This window comes from Chaetomium fimeti, assembly GCF_033439085.1.
Source record: "Chaetomium fimeti strain CBS 168.71 chromosome Unknown B0H64scaffold_3, whole genome shotgun sequence".
NCBI lineage: Eukaryota > Fungi > Ascomycota > Sordariomycetes > Sordariales > Chaetomiaceae > Chaetomium > Chaetomium fimeti.
Window position 1 is genome coordinate 662,000 of NW_026944331.1, and position 18,639 is coordinate 680,638.

Below are 18,639 nucleotides of genomic sequence, written 5' to 3' on the forward strand. Positions count from 1 at the left end.
TAGCGGTGTCGCGAAAGCGCGTCTCAAGTCCGGTCAGTGGACGACGCGAAAAACAGGGGGAGCAAGCATTCGACGCCCAATTCCCGTGAGTTTGCATCCCATCCCGTCCCTCCACCCCTCCGCACAACTCCCTCGACAACTCCAAGACGCAGTGTCTCTCGCACCTGCAACCACCGAAGCGCCTGTCTCTCACCAAATCTTACTGGACTTCTCAATTTATGAACCCGTAACGTTCAAAAATACCACCAAAAAATAATGAGGTATGTCTATCCCCCCTCCCCCGCTTCTGCTTCCTCGAACCACATCCTAACAAAATGACCCTAGTTCCCCGCTTCGCGAGCACCCGTCCTCGGCGAACCGAGGTATGCCGCCTGGGAGAGCTGGCCGGAAGCGTGCTCGCAATAATGGTGACGATGCCGCTTCCTCCGTAGGCGGCGCCTCGAGCCCCATCATGCCCTCTTCCCCGCCCGCCTTCAACATTGCCCATGGCGGTGACGACGACGACGACATTGAGGAAGCGGCCGAGATTCAAGACGACATCGATGACCTTGACGAGATGGCCGAAGACGATGTCGACCTGTTCCGAGAGGGCTTCGAGCGGGATTACAACGATAGGGCCGACGATGCCTACGAAGGCATCGACCTTGATGACGAGGGCGACTTTGATGCCATGAACTTGGGCGACAGACGCCGCCTGGAGGCCCAACTCAGCCGCAGAGACCGCGAAGTTGCCCGGAGACAGCGCATTCCCGCTGCCTTCCTTCCTGGCGAGGACGATGACGGCGATATCGATCTCACGGCTCAGCCCCGCCGGCGCAGGCATCGGTACGATGAGGACCCCGACGAGGATATGGATGCCGATATCATGGACGAGGAACTTTCACTGGAGGCTCTGCACGATGTCAAGGCCTCCAGCTTAACCGATTGGGTGGCTCAGCCAGCCGTGCAGCGAACCATCAAGAGGGAGTTCAAGGCTTTCCTCACCGAGTACACCGACGACAGCGGCTCGTCAGTCTACGGCAACCGCATCCGCACGCTTGGTGAGATCAACGCCGAGACTCTGGAGGTGTCATATGAGCATCTCTCCACCTCGAAAGCCATCTTGGCCTACTTCCTTGCCAACGCCCCGGCCGCGATGCTCAAGCTGTTCGACCAAGTAGCCATGGACGTCGTCCTACTTCACTACCCCGATTACGAGCGCATCCACTCCGAAATCCACGTCCGTATCTTTGACCTCCCCGTCCACTACACCCTCCGCCAGCTTCGCCAATCCCACCTCAACTGTCTTGTGCGAGTGAGTGGAGTCGTGACTAGGCGGTCTGGTGTTTTCCCGCAGCTCAAGTACGTCAAGTTTGACTGCGGTAAGTGCGGCATCACCCTGGGCCCTTTCCAGCAAGAGTCGAACGTCGAAGTCAAGATCTCGTACTGCCAGAGCTGCCAGTCCCGCGGCCCCTTTTCCCTCAACTCGGAGAAGACCGTCTACCGGAACTACCAGAAGCTCACCCTTCAAGAGTCTCCGGGCACCGTTCCCGCCGGCCGTCTTCCCCGGCATCGCGAGGTGATTCTGCTCTGGGATCTCATCGATAAGGCCAAGCCCGGCGAGGAGATCGAGGTCACGGGCATCTACCAGAACAATTACGACGCTCAGCTGAACAACCGCAACGGCTTCCCCGTTTTCGCCACCATCCTCGAGGCGAACAACGTTGTGAAGTCGCACGACCAGCTGGCCGGTTTCCGCATGACCGAGGAGGACGAGCACAAGATCCGTCAACTATCCAAGGACCCCCATATCGTCGACAAGGTCGTCAACTCGATGGCCCCCAGTATCTACGGCCACACCGACATCAAGACCGCAGTCGCCCTATCCCTCTTCGGTGGCGTGGCCAAGAACACCAGAGGCGCCCACCACATCCGAGGTGACATCAACGTGCTGCTCCTCGGCGACCCGGGTACCGCCAAGTCGCAAGTCCTCAAATATGTCGAGAAGACGGCCCACAGAGCCGTCTTTGCCACCGGCCAGGGCGCCAGCGCCGTCGGTCTCACGGCTAGTGTCCGGCGAGACCCGCTGACAAGTGAGTGGACGCTCGAGGGCGGCGCGCTGGTGCTCGCCGACAAAGGCACCTGCCTGATCGACGAATTCGACAAGATGAACGACCAGGACCGTACTTCCATCCACGAGGCCATGGAGCAGCAGACCATCTCCATCTCCAAGGCTGGCATCGTCACGACCCTCCAAGCCCGCTGCGGCATCATCGCCGCTGCCAACCCCATCGGTGGGCGCTACAACTCAACCATCCCCTTTTCAGCCAACGTCGAACTCACCGAGCCCATTCTCTCCCGTTTCGATATCCTCTGTGTTGTCCGCGACACGGTAGAGCCCGAGGAGGACGAGCGACTGGCGCGCTTCATCGTCGGCTCTCACAGTCGCAGTCACCCCATGACAAACCACCACACACAGGGAACGGCGGCTAGCAATGGCGGCGAATCAATGGAAGTCGAGGCCGACTCCGGGCGCACCGACACACAATCCACTGCCGCGGAACGCAACAAGGAGGGAGAAATCCCCCAGGAGCTGCTGCGCAAGTACATCCTCTACGCCCGCGATCGCTGCTCGCCCAAGCTCTACCACATGGACGAGGACAAGGTAGCCCGCCTATTCGCCGATATGCGTCGCGAGAGTCTGGCGACGGGCGCCTATCCCATCACCGTATGTTGCCATCGTTCACCCCACCTCCCCATTTATCCCAGCTTCAGCCTGTGAGCCCCACCAAAAGCCTTAACTAACACACAATCATCCCGCAGGTCCGCCATCTCGAAGCCATCATCCGCATCTCGGAGGCCTTCTGCCGCATGCGCCTGTCCGAGTACTGCACGTCGCAGGACATTGACCGCGCCATCGCCGTCACCGTCGACAGCTTTGTGGGCAGCCAGAAGGTCAGCTGCAAGAAGGCGCTCGCGAGGGCCTTTGCCAAGTATACCCTTGCCAGGCCTGGCCAGGGGCAGCAGAGGCGGGGCGGCGCTGGGAGGGGGAGGGGAGGGAGGCAGGGGGTTGTTTCGGCTTGATGTTTTTTGTTAGGTATTTGAGAGCATTGTGTTTTTGGTTGTTGGGTTGTTGGGGGCGTTTGGGGGAGGGTGTGCTTGTTGTATGGGTTTCATTAAGATGAGGAGATGCAGGTTTGGCAATGAGGTGATGATGAGCACAAATAAAGCAACCGGCTTCTTACTGAAGCATTGGCGGTGGAATTTACGTTTTAAATATTGATTATGTCGAGGCTCTGAGGTTGAGTTTTAAGCTTGCGCCAGAGGACCAGACGGTCTCGGGTGGAGTCTTGCTAGCCACTAGGCCACAGAGACGTTATTGCTCACTCAAGAGCAGGAGGTCATAACATCTAAGCTTCCGCTCCTCCGCTCACGATCCTTACTCCGTGCGCAGAGTGGCGAGTGCAGGCAATTATCATCGAAACTTTGATAGGGGTTTGTTGGTGAGCTGTTAACGGCAACTGAGGACAGCCTCAACAACAGATAATGATGAGATTAAAGAATACATCAAGCGAGTTTGGGTATTACATACAATCGTCACAGTAACCTTAGCACGCTAAAAGTAAATCCAGGCCATACCACTCACATCTTAGCCTTGCTCCCCTTATAATTCGGCTTGATAGGCACCTTGGGGTGGTCACCCGCCAACTTCAACCCCGTCACCCCCTCTAGCGCCTCCACCGCTTCATACGCCCTCCCAAGCGGCACCCGGATAGTCCCAAACCCAGCCGCCTTCGCGGCCTTCAAATTCTCCCCAATATCATCCAAAAACACCACCTCCCCCGCCGTCACCCCCTCCGCCCACCCCAACGCACGACCCCGCTCCGAATCCGCATTCGCCCTCGCAAACTCATCCACCCGCTGCAGCGCCAGCTCATAAATCCTGGGATCCGGCTTGCGCAGCCCGACGTGCGCCGACGACACGAACACGTCGAACAAACTCCGGATCGGGTCGTCGAAGAACTCGGCCTGCGCGAACTCGTGCGCCGGCGGGAAGATGACCGTGTTGCTGAGCGCGGCCACCACGTACCGCCCGCTGGCTCTGAGGGCTTTCAGGGCCGGGAGCATCCACGGGTCCGGGGAGCGCGCGGAGGACATCATGTCGTGGAAGAGCCACTCGCCGTCGAGCTTGGGGAGTGGGGGGGTGGTTTGGGGGAGGGAGGGGTTGCGGGCGCGCTGGGCGCGGTGGAAGGCTTCCCAGCGGGCGGGGTCGTGCAGGTCGCGGTTGAAGCCCGCGAAGAAGGCCGCGTCCATCGGGATGCGGCCCGTTTCGAGCCGGTGCCAGAACCCGGACGGCGCGGTGCGCGAGATGGAGTAGTTGACCCAGCCGGGGGGGATGCCTAGGCTGAGTTCGTAGTCGAGGATGGATTGGAAGGGGGAGATGACCTGGGGGGGGGTTGTTAGAATTAGGGGGGACGGGGAGTAGAGACATGGTGTGAGAGAGCATCTGAGATGACTTACACACACACCGCCAATGTCAAAGAGGATGACCTTTGGCCGCTTGTTCGAGGGAGTTGTTGTTGCCATGTCGTCGATTGCTTCGAGAATGACTTCAACGGGGAATTCCTCAGATAGCATCACAGACTACTACTGCTATGTAAATCCAGAATCGCAACACCAAAATGTATAGATTAACAAAGTCATTGTCTTGAGAGTGAATTCAACCCGGAGCCTTCTTGAAAGATGCCGGGCCGGGGATGAGCGGGGCCGAACCTCGGCTCAGACGCGCTCTCAAGGCGTTTCCTTTCTGCTTGGCACTTTATTGGACCCTAACCCTGGGATACTCAGTCGCTTATGTAACAAACCTCGCGTGGCTCGTCGCCAACCCTGCCCCTCACACGCCCTCGTCCCCCACCCCAGTCCAGCTTAGGGCTGTGGGGTGAAATTTAGCCCACCAAATATTACTGCCCGCGAATTTCGTTCTCGATTTTGCAACCCGTGTGTCGACCTGCCTCAGAACGCATCGTCCATCGACAAGCCGTCAAAATGGTGAGTTAGCACGCCGATTCGATTTTGCAATACATACCGATGGGATTGGAGAGTCAATGCAAGATGCTTCGGACGGGGGAAATATTCTGAAGCGCAAATTGCTGACTCGGGGATCGCGAAAACCAGACTTTCCACAAGTTGGTTAAGAACAGCGCGTACTACAGGTGAGGCCCCGTTTAGAATAACTTGAAAAAATATTCAGGCGAGTACTGACTTCGCGCAGCCGCTTCCAGACCAAGTACAGGCGCAGGAGAGAGGGCAAGACCGATTACTATGCCCGCAAGCGCCTGATCTCGCAGGCCAAGAACAAGTACAATGCGCCCAAGTACCGCCTTGTCGTCCGCTTCACCAACCGGGACATCATCACCCAGATCGTGACTTCGGAGATCAACGGCGACAAGGTCTTTGCCGCTGCCTACTCGCACGAGCTCCGCGCCTACGGCATCGAGCACGGCCTGACCAACTGGGCTGCTGCCTACGCCACCGGCCTGCTCCTCGCCCGCCGTGTCCTCAAGAAGCTCGGCCTGGACGGTGACTTCACCGGTGTCGAGGAGGCTGACGGCGAGTACACCCTTACCGAGGCCGCCGAGACCGACGATGGTGAGCGCCGCCCCTTCAAGGCCAACCTTGACGTCGGCCTTGCCCGCACCTCGACTGGTGCCCGTGTCTTCGGTGTCATGAAGGGCGCTTCCGACGGTGGCATCCTCGTCCCCCACTCCGAGAACCGTTTCCCCGGTTTCGACATGGAGTCCGAGGAGCTCGATGCCGAGACCCTCAAGAAGTACATCCTCGGCGGTCACGTCGCTGAGTACATGGAGACCCTCGCCGACGACGATGAGGAGCGGTACAAGGGCCAGTTCGTCAAGTACATTGAGGACGAGGTTGAAGCCGACGCCCTCGAGGAGCTCTACGCCGAGGCCCACGCTGCCATCCGCGAGGACCCCTTCAAGAAGTACGAGAGCGACGCGCCCAAGAAGACCAAGGAGGAGTGGAAGCAGGAGTCGCTCAAGTACAGGAAGAAGAAGCTCACCTACGACGAGCGCCAGGAGCGCGTGAAGGCTCGCATTGCCGAGCTCCGGGAGGAGTAAACGGCTTTCTTGATAGGAGAAAATGGCCACATCGTCTACACAATAGGCTCATGACTGCTTGTTCTTTAGGAGTTTGATTCACACATTGGGCGGGGCACATGGGGGTAATGACCAGGGTTCACCAAAAGCCAATCAACTTCTGAGCATGTGCAGACGAACGAGATCCAGACCCCAGATCCCCAGATCTCTTGGCTGGGCTGTGTGATGCAGGAGCCGCTCGTGCCGCGTTATGTAAAAACCAGTGATTTGGATGTCTGACGTTGGGAGGTTTGCATCCGTATTCGGTGGCACTCATGGCACTTCTCGGGCCGTTTGCTTGCTTCCAACGCAACCACAAAACCTCAATGCTCGAATGAATCCCGCCGAGGCAACCCGCGAGGCGCAGGCTGGTGGTGTGTGCGATTTGCATTGAAACCCACCTGGTTGGTTGGCTGGCTTGCCAGCCCAGACAAGCAAGGCTCGGCTGCTGATGAGGTCATGCGGACACCGCAGGTGTGAATGCTCGCCAAATTGGGACAACGAGCGACGAGACTTCGTTACCAAGCCGGTGACTGGGAACATCATATCGTACGAGCCCACAGCCTTGAACGGCGCTGTTTGCGGGTAAGCGTAATCCCGCCAGTCGTTCGTCGAAGTTTTGTAATCCGCTGTTCGGGTTTGCTGTGTTCTTGGCTTACCAACTGGACTCAGGCTTGGCTGGGTTGCGATGCTGGACTTTCTTCTCGGCATGCTCGAGTCGCGAATGGAACGAGCGATGGCTAGACACACCGTGCTCGCCTCGACGGCCTCGCGCTTACTGTGCGACACCTCGGGCAGTCCGTCCAAGTCCGGTCTTCCGGCTTTTCCCGGTGGGCGACGAGCCTTTGTCACACTAGCTTTCTCCTATGTTGGTTTAGTAACCTGGGAGCTCCCACCACGGCTCGAACAGTCTGCAGAGGCACAGCAGTGACGGTGTTGAACAAGGATGGCCACAGTTGGGACCCTTAACCCAGGGCCGAATCAACGGTAGTGGATAGTCAGGTAGTGAGTCTCAGGAGTGTGGCCACAGTTCCACCGCCGCCCTTTCTCAAACGCACGTTCCACGCCACCGGTTTTGCGGGCACGCGGGCACGCGGGCTTCCTTGCTATGATGTGAGAGACGCTCAATTTCCGGACTCCGATCTGCAATGGTGGGCGCCACGAGAGAGTCGCTTCTTGGCCTCTGGGCATCTGGACTGGAGTAGTTTTTACACACGGTACATATTCTTGCCGTGGCACCACGCGCCATTCATACACCGTGAACTTTGCAACCCTGACTCAACAAGACGAGCCTGTGTTTTCAGTACCTAATTCTCAGCACCACGATCCGCAGAGGTGCCCCTTCGTCACCTCCGAAACTCTGCCCCGCTCAGAGCAGTGACCTCCTCAGCTCAGCTACATTACGTGATCGCACCGCGGTGAACAAGCGTCAAAACCCAGCCGCCGTCCTCGACGAGAAGAAAGAGGAGGATTACAAAAATTAAATAAAAAAAACCCTGTCCGGCGCGCAGCATTGTCATCGGAAAAGGGAAAAAGACCCCGGTTTCACCGCCGTGTATTAGCAATCACAGGCACGCGAGCAGCCGCCCCCGGCGCATCTTGATTGCATAATCCCACGACGACATCAACCACGATAATAATCGAGTTCAGCTTGACCGATGCCATGGCCGTCTTTAGTACCATCATACGGCAGCAGTGACGGAGTCCCGCCGACAAAGAGCAAACGCGATACATACCATACTTCGCCAGGCCTTTGAACCGAAGACGATAACGGCCGGATTAATACATTTCGGATTTGGTCAGGTTCTCTCCGTTCTCGGTTGGCCCAACGGGAGCCACTGCATCGCATCGTGCAATAACTCTGCACACTTGTTTTGAGGGGGTCGAATCGGCCAGCTGTGGTGCGACGACGTCAAGATGGAGCACGCTCAAGGCTTGGACGTAAGCTGGATGACCCACGGAAATCCAAAAGGTTCGCATACACATCCCACAGCGTCTGCGCATCGCCCTCACCTATCTCCCGGGGGGTTTTCACACGGAAGCGAAATAGTGACGCGGAGCTTCAAAGTATTTGACTAATCTGGTATGAATACCTTTTGCAGACAAAGTTGCGAGGAATGCAACAGCACGGCCAAGATCGCTCTCCAACTCGGTCAACGACACTCCGGCCCCGAGCCCCGCCCCCAAATCTGCCCCGGCGCCCGCGGTCGATAATAGCAGTCAGCCAGAGCAGGAGAAACAGACGGCGCTGACTCGATCCAACTCGGCGAGGACAGCCTCGGACGAGAAGCGACTGCCCTCCACACCCTCCCCCCAACGCCGAAACTCGTGGTTCTCCAACATCTCGTCCAAATTCTCGTCCGGGAGCGGCGGCGCCCATCAGAGCCCTCCGCAGCCGATCACCACATCGCCGAAACCCGCCGAATTCTCAGTGCCAAAGGTCACCCCAGCTAAGAACGCCGTCCTCCAACATGGCTCGAGACCCGAGGGCGAGGCGCCGTACACACCCGCGCCACCGAAGTCGACACAGACTGGCCTGCTACACGTCTTCCGGCGCTTGTCCTCCTCCAACGGCACGCTGAACCCGAACGTAAAAACACACAACCACGGCCTCGTCGAACGGCGCGTCCTGAATGTCGACCCACACAGGGAGCGCTGCGACATCAATGGCCTCAACCAGTCCAAGCTCCGGCGGGTGGCCTTCTGCGTCGATGTGGAGATTGCGCCCATGCCCAGGTACGCCGACGAGACGGAAAGCAAGAAAGGAAGCAAGGGGGTGAACAAGGACCAGAAGAAGAAGATAAAGGAAAGAGGGGAGGGCGAAGCGCTGAAGCAGCCCAAAACCATCGAGGCGCAGAAAGAGGTAGACGGCGAGGTCAAGGCCACCGGTGAAGAATTGCCCAAGGAGCCACCCAAAGAAGGCGTCGAGTCCAGCAGCCCGCCGAGACCAAGCATAGACAACATATCCGAAAAGGCCACTTCAACCGACAAAAAGAAGGAGAAGAAGAAGAAGAACGAAGAGGAGAGGAAAGCCCGAAAAGAAAAACGCCGGAAACAAGCCGAGGTCAACGGCACGATCCCCATGGAGCTGCACTACGACAGCGACACCTCCTCGAGCGGCTCGACGCCGCGGCCCGGCACGCCCAGGACGCAGACGGTACCCACCACCAACCCGGTCCGGATCTACCGCCGCTGCTGCCAGCTGCGGGAGACGCCCATCCTGCGCAAGATCACGGAGCAGCTCACGGACCCGGACAACTGCGCCGCCGAGCCCGGCATGGTCGAGCGGCTGGACCTCGCCGGCTACTGGATGCAGCTGACCGACCTCCTCACCCTCGGCGACTACCTCGCCGTCGTCCCCGTCCGCGAGGTCGTCCTCGACAACTGCGGCCTGACCGACGAAGGGCTGCGCGTCGTCCTGGCCGGCCTGCTCGCCGCGCGGCGGCCCACGGGCAGGCGCCGGAAGCCGCTTAATAATGGGGTCGATGGGTTGGCCGAGCAGGGCGGCGTGGTGGAGCGGTTGGTGCTGAAGAATAACAAGATCGGCCCGGAGGGGTGGCGGCATATCTGCTTGTTTGTTTATCTGTGCCGGACGCTCAAGAGCCTGGACCTGTCGGGGATACAGTTCCCGCGACAGCCCGCGGCCGCGCCTGAGGCTGCTGTGAACGGGAGCCCCACGCCGGTGAGGCGCCAGCCGGAGACGCTGTGCCAGCTGTTGTCCAAGTCGCTAGGGGAGAGGCTCGGGGGCTCGACGCTCAATCTGCTGGGTTTGGGTCAGACGGGTATCAGCACGGAGCAGCTGGGGCTGATTATCGATGGCCTCCTCCGCTGCGGCGTCAAGCGGCTGGGCCTTGCCAATAATGGCATTGATGCCGACGGTCTCGAGCATGTCGCGAGATTCCTGGAGACCGGCCGCTGCGAGGGTCTCGACTTGGGAGGGAACGATCTGAGGGATGGGCTCGCCACGCTGGCGGATGCCCTGACGCCAGAGAACTGCCCCCTCTCAGCGCTGAGCCTGGCAGACTGCAACCTCACGCCGTCGGCGCTGTGCAAACTGCTGCCGACGCTGGTGAAGCTGGAGGAGTTCCGGTTCATTGACCTGTCGCACAACCAGGAGCTGTTCGACTCCGACCCGAGCGCTGTGTGCGTGCTGAGAAGGTAGGTTGCTCTCACCTAGCTCTGTGTAGGCAGGTTTTGCTAACTGGTCCTGCAGGTATCTACCCAAGATGGCGTGCCTTAAACGTATCCATCTGGTAGACTGTGCCATGTCGCCGGAACAGGTCATCGCGCTGACCGAGATCCTCCCCGAGATCATCGGCCTCGCCCACGTCAGCTTCCTAGAGAACCCGCGGCTCGTCGAGCTCACAACGAACGCCAAGTCGGAGGAGACTCAGGAGGAGGCGTGTGCGCTGTTTGCGTCACTGCTCGCCGCTGCGAGGGTGTCCCCCAGCTTAGTGGCTGTCGATATCGAAGTCCCGAGCGAGCAGTCCAGCGACCTCGTCAAGGCTCTAGCCAAGCAGGTCGTGGCGTACTGCCTCCGCAACATGGAGCTGGCGGCGGCGACGGCCGCCGAGGCGCAGGCCGAGGTGCTCGCCAAGCACGAACCCGAATATCCCGATGCCCTACAGCGGCTAGTCGGGCACGACGTGACGGTGTCCACGGACATCGACGCCGACGTGGACGCCGCGCCCGATGAGGACTACGTGATTGGCGGCACCGGCGTTGTCCGGGCGCTGACGTGCTGTCTCAAGAACCGTGGCGATGAGTCGCGGCGCCAGTCGGGCGAGTTCATCCGCGACGTCGAGAACGGCGTGGCTCAGCCTCCGCGTGCGATACCAAGCAGCGGAAAGGCGAAGGAGACTTCTAAGCACTTGCTTATGAGCGCCAGGAAGATCCGCCTGCGCCTGCAGCCTGCCATTGACAAGGCTAGGGCGACGGCGGATGATACACAGAATTACCGTATGTTCCCCCTTTCCTCACTACGCTGTCCCGCCCCCACTAACCCACACCCACCAGAACGCCTCATGTTCCTCTCCAACACGCTCAACGGCATCATCAAGCGCTTCGAGGACGAATTCCCGGACACGCGCGTGTCCAACCCCCCCGACAGCGCGACCGAAACCCCCGAAGAAGACAAACCGAGCCTCTCCCCGGGCTCATCATCCATCCCCACCATCGCCACCACCGCGCCCACCACCAACTCCCTGTCGGACGAAGACGAGCCCGACCCGGCCACGCCCACGGCCATCAAATCCCCCTGCCTCTCCCGCTCCAACTCGCTCCTCTCCCTCAGCTCGAAAGCGCTCGCCCACGAGGAGGGCCGGATCCTGCGCGCGGGGCACACCTTCCGCGCGGGCGTCGTCGCCGACCACCCGGACCCGGCCCTGCGCTCCGAGCACTACGCCCTGCTGACGTCGGGGCTCGAGATGGTCGGCAACGACCCCAACCACGCCCGTGTTCTGCATGATCTGTTGGAAGAGCTTGGTGATGAGGAGCTGGATAAGGAGGTGCGCGAGAAAGGGGTGGTGCCGGTTTTCACGGCGCGCAGGAAGGAGATTTGGGAACGGTTGAGGGCCGCGGATCCGGCGCATTGGGATCGCTTTGTGGAGAGTCAGGAGATGGCGAGGGCGAATGTTAAGGTGGAGGGGGTGGAGAGTGTTGAGAGGGGGGTTAATGGGGGGGGTTGATGGGAATGGGGTTGGGGGTGGGAGTGGGGGTGAGATGGCGGTGGGGGGTTGACTTATTTAATTCGGAGGGGGGAGGGGGAAGGGAAGGGAAGGGGGAGGGAATGGGGGAGGGAACCGGGGAAAGGTGGTGCTTCAACAATCCTCTCTCTCTTTTTTTTTGTTTTGGGCGCGTGAGCGAGCCGGCGGGAGGTTATACCATGCTGGAATTGGTGGAAGGGTACTTCGTAGATCGAGCAACATACATATACCCGCCTACCCGCCTGGCTTTTAGCAGGCGTTTGACTTTGAGGGGGGTTGCAGGATGGACTTAGCATGTCGGAGATAGCCTATCTCCAGTCAGTATATCACACTGCCGCGGAGGTCTTAGCATGTGTGCTTGTGGAAATAATATGCATGCGAGTTGAACTGCCTGCTCAGCGTTGTGCTATCCTGCGGGCACGAATGGTCGATCGGATGTGATTGTGTTATGGTATGTTACACCCATTTCCATTCCCAGACGGTGATATGCCTCCTTACATACTTGGTTGATTTCTTCCTTATCTTATTATTATTAACTTACATACTCGCCTCTCATCTGTGAATCACCGCAAGACCATTAATGAACTCAACTGAATTATCTTCTTAACTACGATTAAGTCCGATGGTATATCTAAGTAACAGAAATAAATAAAGCCTCATGTTTACAAGAGGAAAGGCATTAACTATAGTACCTACACACCAATAGTTATGTGATAATCTGTACACTCATGCGTTTTACCCCATAATTACCTTATGGGAATTTATATAAGAGATCTGCGGACAGCCCGAGGTTATTATCCCTTACTTCTCTGAACGGAACAAGGAAAAGGGTTTATTAAAAAGGACAGTCGACTCGAAATATCTTTGATAATCTGTTATACTCCGGGTATTATTGACGCTGATCGGCGTAACAAAGCTAAGCACCTTTTTAGATGCCCCTCGAGAATAAAACTCGTACGAAGTATGCCACTTAGGAATGGCCCCTATTTGTTGATTATGACTGCAGCAACACCCACCACGTAGAAACATAACTGGCTTTCTTGAATCCTCAAACTTCCGGGTTACCTATATTAATCAGGATATCATGTAATATACAGCCGGTCTCTCTTCAACGCCATGTCCCCCATCCAGTGTCCTTCCATACTCCAATCATGCATAACGTATATCTAACCCACGGAAAAAGCCCTTCTAGCCAAGCAACTGAACTGGGGGGGAGGGGAGCTCAAAAGCCCTCACTGCCCCGACGACCCCGTACTGCTCGCAGCACTCGACGGCCTCGGCGGCGGGGTAGGCAGCATGACCGCCCCCGAATCCTCCCTCTGCATCGGCACCCCACCCATCACCATGCCCTGCCCCGCGCCCGGCGCAGACGGCACTTCGGGCGGCACCTCTCCGTCCTCCGCTCCATCCCCCTGCCCGGCCGCACCCTCGGCCAGCTGCTCCCGCGCCACCAGCCGGGTGATCTCGAGCTGCCGCTTCTCAGCCAGATCCCGCTTCTTCTCGACAGCATCGACCAAGTCGTCGTCGTCGCTCCAGTAGGGGTCGTCCTCGGGCAGGTGGGGCATGGCCATGCGCTTCCAGAAGCGCAGCTCCTGGCGGACGGCCTTGGCGTCGACGCGGCGGTCCCAGCGGGCGCCGTCCTCGTCGTAGCGGCCGCGGAAGCCGCGCAGGGCCTCGTTGGCGTGGCCGGCCCGCGCCTGCATCTCCCAGATCTGCTCGCGCAGCCGGCAGTTCTCGGCCCGCGCCTCCGCCAGCTGCGCCCGGTAGCTGCGGTGCCACGCCGCCACGTCCCCGACGTGCTTGGCCTTGTAGTCGTGGAACTGTTTTAGCATCGCCGAGATCACCGTCGCGTACTGCGTGAGCAGCGCCGCGTTGGCGTCCCGTGAGAATTTGGCTTTTTCCAGTGCCTCCGAGAGGATTGAGATGAGCGTGTCGAGGTTGGGTTCTTGGGCTGGGCACACACACGGGAATGTTAGATCATGTTGTATTTGCTGCCGCTGGCCTGGCTGATCTGGTGGAGAGGGGTCGGCAGACGGAGGGGGGGGGGGGGGTTGTCATTTACGTACCCTTAACTTCATCGCCGGCCGAGTCGACCAGCTCATCGTTGCCCAGCGAGTGTGTCCTCGCGCGGCTGCGCACGCGACCGACGCCCGAGACGACTTCTTCCAGGGTGCGTTGGTTGTCGGCTAGCTGGCGGCTCAGCTCCTCGACCATGCCGTAGATGTAGTTGAGCTCGGCCTGGTGGCCGGCTGGGGCGGGAAAGGGAACCATGCCAGGGCCGGGCATGTTGCCGCCGTTGACACCATTCATAGCGAGGTGCTGTTGTTGCTGTTGCTGTTGCTGCTGCCCGGGCTGTGGGGCCTGCTGCTGTTGTGGTGGTGGTGGTTGTTTTGGTAATTGTTGCTGTGGCTGTTGTTGCTGCTGTTGCTGCTGGATTTGTTGGGGTGGTTGAGGGCGCGCGGCCGATGGCGGCGTGGCTGTCTGGGGGTATTGTAGTGGGTCGGTGATGATTGATGATGGGGTTGTTGCGAAATTCATGGTGTTTGTCGGTGCTGCCACTGAGCGTCGGCGCTAAAACCCCTGTAGCTGAACAGGGACAGGGGCTTGATGTGAGTGGCTGTGGCACTTTGGGGTCTTGAAGGGAGAAAAGCAGTTTGAACGTTCTTCTGCTATCCTAGATTCCTGGAGGCAATCGGTCTTTTCTCCGGATTTGATGGTAGCTTTGATGTTCCATTGGGAGCCGGCGCGTACGGAAGTTGAGCATGAGAGATGATGGACCTTCGGATGCTACTTGATTGTGATCTGCTCGCTCCATGCCCCTGGAAGGTTTAACGCAACGGCGAGGGGTTAGGGTTAGGTACCGAACCTCTGTTCACTCGGGTTCCGATTCGCCTTGTCCATGGCTTGGCGTAGCTCCTCGCTCACTGCAACCTCCATTTACAACTTCCTAACTTATCAACTACACTCGTTTTCAAGCCGCACCTTGCACTCATGTAAATTATTAGTCTGCCGAAATCTACAGTGAATTCGTTGCAGACTTACGATTGCCCTTCGGGCCTTCGAGAAGAGTCGATAAATTGCGGAAAACATCGATTCGTCATCGTCATCACAAAGAAACTCGTGGATGGTGCATGTTTTGACATTTTAACTTGAATCATTTCCACATCAATTCACATAACCAACCTCCACCATGTCGACACCAACTCCGGGGAAGCACCCATTGTCGCAGGGTAAGACCCCTTCGCAGGCCCAACCAGGTGCTGCCGCGACCCCTTCAGTTTCGACACCCTTCTCGGCCGCCGCCGCTTTTTCTCCCCATGGCCCACGGTCATCACCCCAGCAATTTAAGAAATCGCCGACCGCAACCTTGGGCCGCTCCACGACGGGCCCCGTTAACTACGACAGCCCGTCGGCTGCCGCCGCCCTCGGCGTCCTGGACATGAGTTCCCTGGGGATGGATCTCCAGAACCTCGGTAACTTGGGTAGAGCCAGCGAGGATGAGAGAGCAAGGCGGCTGGACAGCGTTATTGCCATCCTCGGGGTATGTTCTCCCTGAAGTCTAACCCTGCACCAGGCCCGGCTAACCCTGCCGAAGCGGAGCAAAGGTCTCGTTAGTGAGGCTGGCTTGGAGAGACTGGCAAAGAAACTGGAACTCGAATTCATCTGGGAGAATTCGATGGGTGGCGACGACAGGAAGACGCTGATAGTGGCCGGTTCCGCCCTCGAATTACTCATCGGGTTTTGCAACAACATCGTACAGTCGGTGAACCTTAGCTTTCCGGACTCCGCAGAGATCGTCAACAAGCATGCCGAAGCCGCTGGCAAGATTCTCTTCAAAGACCTGCAACTTCTCGAAGGCCAAAGCCCCCTTACCAAGTCGCTCGAAAAGTTTGCTGCCAACTTCCAGCGCCTTGCTATTTTGGATAAGCTGAGCATCAGCCCCGGACTCAACATGTACGAGGCTGTGGCCGGCATCTACGAAAGCCTCTGCCGTCTTCACGCTTGGGAGCTACAGCAAATACGGGGGGACCCCGCAGCTGCGGCCAAGGGCGAGGAGCACCTGGAGAGTCTCGTCCTCTGCACGAGAAGCGGGAAGCCAACTATGAACACAAGGGGGCGAGTAGGTATGGCTCTTGATTACTGGATGGAGAGGAGACTGCAGCCGCCGCCGACGAGCCCTGAAATGGCTCAGTGGGTCGAGGAGAACGAACAAGTATGGAGCATACTTGTCGGCTGTGCGCCTCTAAGGGAAATCGGCGTCAATCCCGTCCGCATCTCCGACAAATGGATCGGACCCGACGTTGAGAAAGTGCCTCTTCCGGATGAGCTGCATACGGGCGGCCCAATCGTCGATTGGCTAGAGCCGGAGAGCACATTTGTTCCCACGCCAGACCAGACCAAGGTAGATCCCATGCAGCCCGACCCGTCAATCCTAGGGCCTCGTCTTCCCGACGCCGTGTTCCACGCCACCTTCGACCCGCCCGTTCACATCCCAACAACTTTGTGGGGGCAAATTCAACAGCTGGGCTGTATGATAGACGAGACGCCTCTTAACCAGTTGGCTACGTTTGACAGCTTGGTTCTCCCTTACCCGCCAGGGAAGGAACCCGAGGCAGTCGCGGGGTCGAGGACGGTGACCTGCAACAGACAGACGGCGTACGCAGCACCGGGCCAGGATAAGCTGTCTCTGAAGAACCACGCCAACACGCTCTACGTAAGCAAGCCGATCCCGAGCCGGACCCTGACGGCCATGACATTCTCCCACCCCCAACAACTTATCACCATCCTCCCCTACCTGAGGCAGTACGCCTTCCTCGCCACCCTGCTCGAGCGCAGCCTCGTCGAAGACCCCAACGCCTCCCGCCTGCTCGACCCAGACGACATAAAACCGCCCACCACAACCACCGTCACAGAAACAACGACCACCAACCAAGACGACTATGATCGTCTCGCCAACCCGTTATTAACCCCCAAATCCGAGGACGCCCCCGAAGAGAAGGGCAGAGAAGAAGAGGAAAACACTACCCCCCTCAACATCGACCTCACCCTGACCATGCTCCCCGTCCCCCAGCTGCGCGTCGTTTTTCCGTTCAGGGACAGGACCGCCCACGTCACACTCGAGATACAGGAGAACGGGCACGTGCATGTGGACTCGCAGGACGTGCTGGACGAGACCAACATGGTGGCGCCTAACGGGCGGCAGCGGAGCGTCGATGATGTTGGGGTGTTGCTGGAGCGGATGGAGAATGTTGGGAAGTGGGCTGAGTTTATGCGGTCGCGGTGGGCTTGATTTGGATTTTGGGGGGGGGGGAGCTGAAGTTCAGTGGCACTGCCTCAGGTATGGAAGGCTGGGGACTGGTGTTGGGTGGTTGGGTAGACTAGGCGGTGTGATGGTCTGTATGTATGTACTTGGTCTACGAAGTACATCTTGCTTCCGAGAGCGCGGGCATTGGCTATCGCGCGAGGCGGAGTTTCTCTCCGGGCGAATGGATGAGGATGGATGAACATGCGTCAATATGCGTCAATACACAACAGGAAGATGTTGAGAATGGCGTCATTTGTTTACTTGCCCAGTTTAGATACGGAAAGGCCCTCGACGAGAAAAAGGAAATGTGATCTCCCAATATTAGTGTGAATCAGGACCATCATGCATCTAAATGCAGTTTTTGGCTTCTGTGCTCCTGCAATCTGCTCTTATTTACTTGTTTCCATTTTGTCCGTCCCGCATCATGTGCATTCCCCCGATTTAGCGTACGTAGGGGGGCCACTCACACACCTCACCTCTCGATGGATGCAATGCAAGATGAAGGGGACTCGCCTAGATTTGGATTAACCACTGCATTAGACCGCGCTCGTGCATGAACTATGGATCTCGGACCGCCTGTCATCACTGGCTCAGTCCTTCCCACCGGGACGGGAACAAAGGAGACAATGACGCGGGTTGGAGGCCAAGGAATGCGGGATGGCAACTTGGTTGGGGACGATCGGCGGCGGCAAAGCAAGCAAGCGCAAAGCAGCGCTGCAGCACCAAACGCGGACCGCCGGCCGAGCCAACCAGTCAGCCAGTTTCATTTTCCAGTTGCATCAATCGGGATTCTGGGGTCAGCACTTTGTTTTGAGTTTTGGCGTTTGCAGGGGAGGAGGAGGGGCGCCCGCTCGCGCGCGGCCCCGCCGGAGGGGAAAGAGGAAAGAGGGAAGTGGGGACCCAGACGCGGTCCCGACGCGGTCGGTCGCGATCCCAAAGAGGAAACCACAACAACAAGACGGGAGAAAAGGAAGAAAAAAAGAAAAGAAAAAAAGAGGTGGCAGGGCGTGCAGGCCCTCTCCGCGTCATGTCGTCGATCTTTTTCTTTTTGTCTCCATTCTTTCCCGTTCCCTCGTTCCCCGTGGGCCGTTTGGTGATCAGGGTTCAGGGTCAGTCTGCGGCGTCCAGTCGGAAGTTTGGGATCGCCCCCTCGCTCGTTGGGATTCGCTGTTCGCTGCTGAGGAGGGGGCCAAACTTTGGAAGCGGACGTTGAGGAAAGAGGGGAAAAGCCGTGGTGGAGCACGGGTTCTCTGACAGAAAGCGGCCTGGCGGGATGGGAGCCACCAGGGGTTCTCTTCTTGCTCTTTTTTTTCTTTTTCAGTTGTGTGGCGTCCTTGTCACGATTTGCCCAATTTGGAAGAGGGCCAAGCGAGGGAAAGATGCAGACGCGATCGGTCCAACATTTTGTTGTTGATATTTACTTTTCGACGCGTTTGGCCAAAAGTAAACAAAATAAAAGGAGCTCGAGAAGCTTGCGATGGTTGAGGCCAACACC

General features: G+C 58.3%; 6 protein-coding genes across 6 annotated transcripts; 4 read left to right on the plus strand and 2 right to left on the minus strand.

Annotated features, from left to right (window-relative positions):
• Nucleotides 1–39: 39 nt before the first annotated feature.
• On the plus strand, nt 40–3,063 carry B0H64DRAFT_356352 (MCM2/3/5 family-domain-containing protein; the record flags this gene model as incomplete). The annotated part of the gene is made up of 3 exons (XM_062801597.1): nt 40–260; nt 325–2,707; nt 2,803–3,063. The coding sequence occupies exons 1-3, from the start codon at nt 256–258 to the stop codon at nt 3,061–3,063; spliced, it is 2,649 nt and encodes an 882-aa protein (XP_062660284.1). The 5' UTR covers nt 40–255.
• Nucleotides 3,064–3,621: 558 nt separating this feature from the next.
• Nucleotides 3,622–4,566, minus strand: B0H64DRAFT_440272 (HAD-like domain-containing protein; the record flags this gene model as incomplete). Its single annotated transcript, XM_062806473.1, has 2 exons — nt 3,622–4,425; nt 4,501–4,566. The coding sequence occupies 2 exons, from the start codon at nt 4,564–4,566 to the stop codon at nt 3,622–3,624; spliced, it is 870 nt and encodes a 289-aa protein (XP_062660285.1).
• A 318-nt stretch (nt 4,567–4,884) lies between these two features.
• B0H64DRAFT_109012 (60S ribosomal protein L5) lies at nt 4,885–6,175 on the plus strand. The gene is made up of 3 exons (XM_062797767.1): nt 4,885–5,028; nt 5,155–5,192; nt 5,252–6,175. The coding sequence occupies exons 1-3, from the start codon at nt 5,026–5,028 to the stop codon at nt 6,114–6,116; spliced, it is 906 nt and encodes a 301-aa protein (XP_062660286.1). The 5' UTR covers nt 4,885–5,025; the 3' UTR covers nt 6,117–6,175.
• A 1,876-nt stretch (nt 6,176–8,051) lies between these two features.
• B0H64DRAFT_320617 (uncharacterized protein) lies at nt 8,052–11,821 on the plus strand (the record flags this gene model as incomplete). The annotated part of the gene is made up of 4 exons (XM_062800475.1): nt 8,052–8,106; nt 8,237–10,292; nt 10,348–11,093; nt 11,151–11,821. 4 exons carry the CDS (start codon nt 8,052–8,054, stop codon nt 11,819–11,821), a joined length of 3,528 nt encoding a protein of 1,175 aa, XP_062660287.1.
• A 958-nt stretch (nt 11,822–12,779) lies between these two features.
• Nucleotides 12,780–14,617, minus strand: B0H64DRAFT_472972 (uncharacterized protein). Its single transcript, XM_062807964.1, has 2 exons — nt 13,906–14,617; nt 12,780–13,790 (listed from the first exon to the last, which is right to left on the minus strand). The coding sequence occupies exons 1-2, from the start codon at nt 14,375–14,377 to the stop codon at nt 13,072–13,074; spliced, it is 1,191 nt and encodes a 396-aa protein (XP_062660288.1). The 5' UTR covers nt 14,378–14,617; the 3' UTR covers nt 12,780–13,071.
• Nucleotides 14,618–14,773: 156 nt separating this feature from the next.
• On the plus strand, nt 14,774–17,151 carry B0H64DRAFT_109080 (mediator of RNA polymerase II transcription subunit 1-domain-containing protein). Its single transcript, XM_062797768.1, has 2 exons — nt 14,774–15,380; nt 15,435–17,151. The coding sequence occupies exons 1-2, from the start codon at nt 15,030–15,032 to the stop codon at nt 17,127–17,129; spliced, it is 2,046 nt and encodes a 681-aa protein (XP_062660289.1). The 5' UTR covers nt 14,774–15,029; the 3' UTR covers nt 17,130–17,151.
• The last annotated feature ends 1,488 nt before the right edge of the window (nt 17,152–18,639 follow it).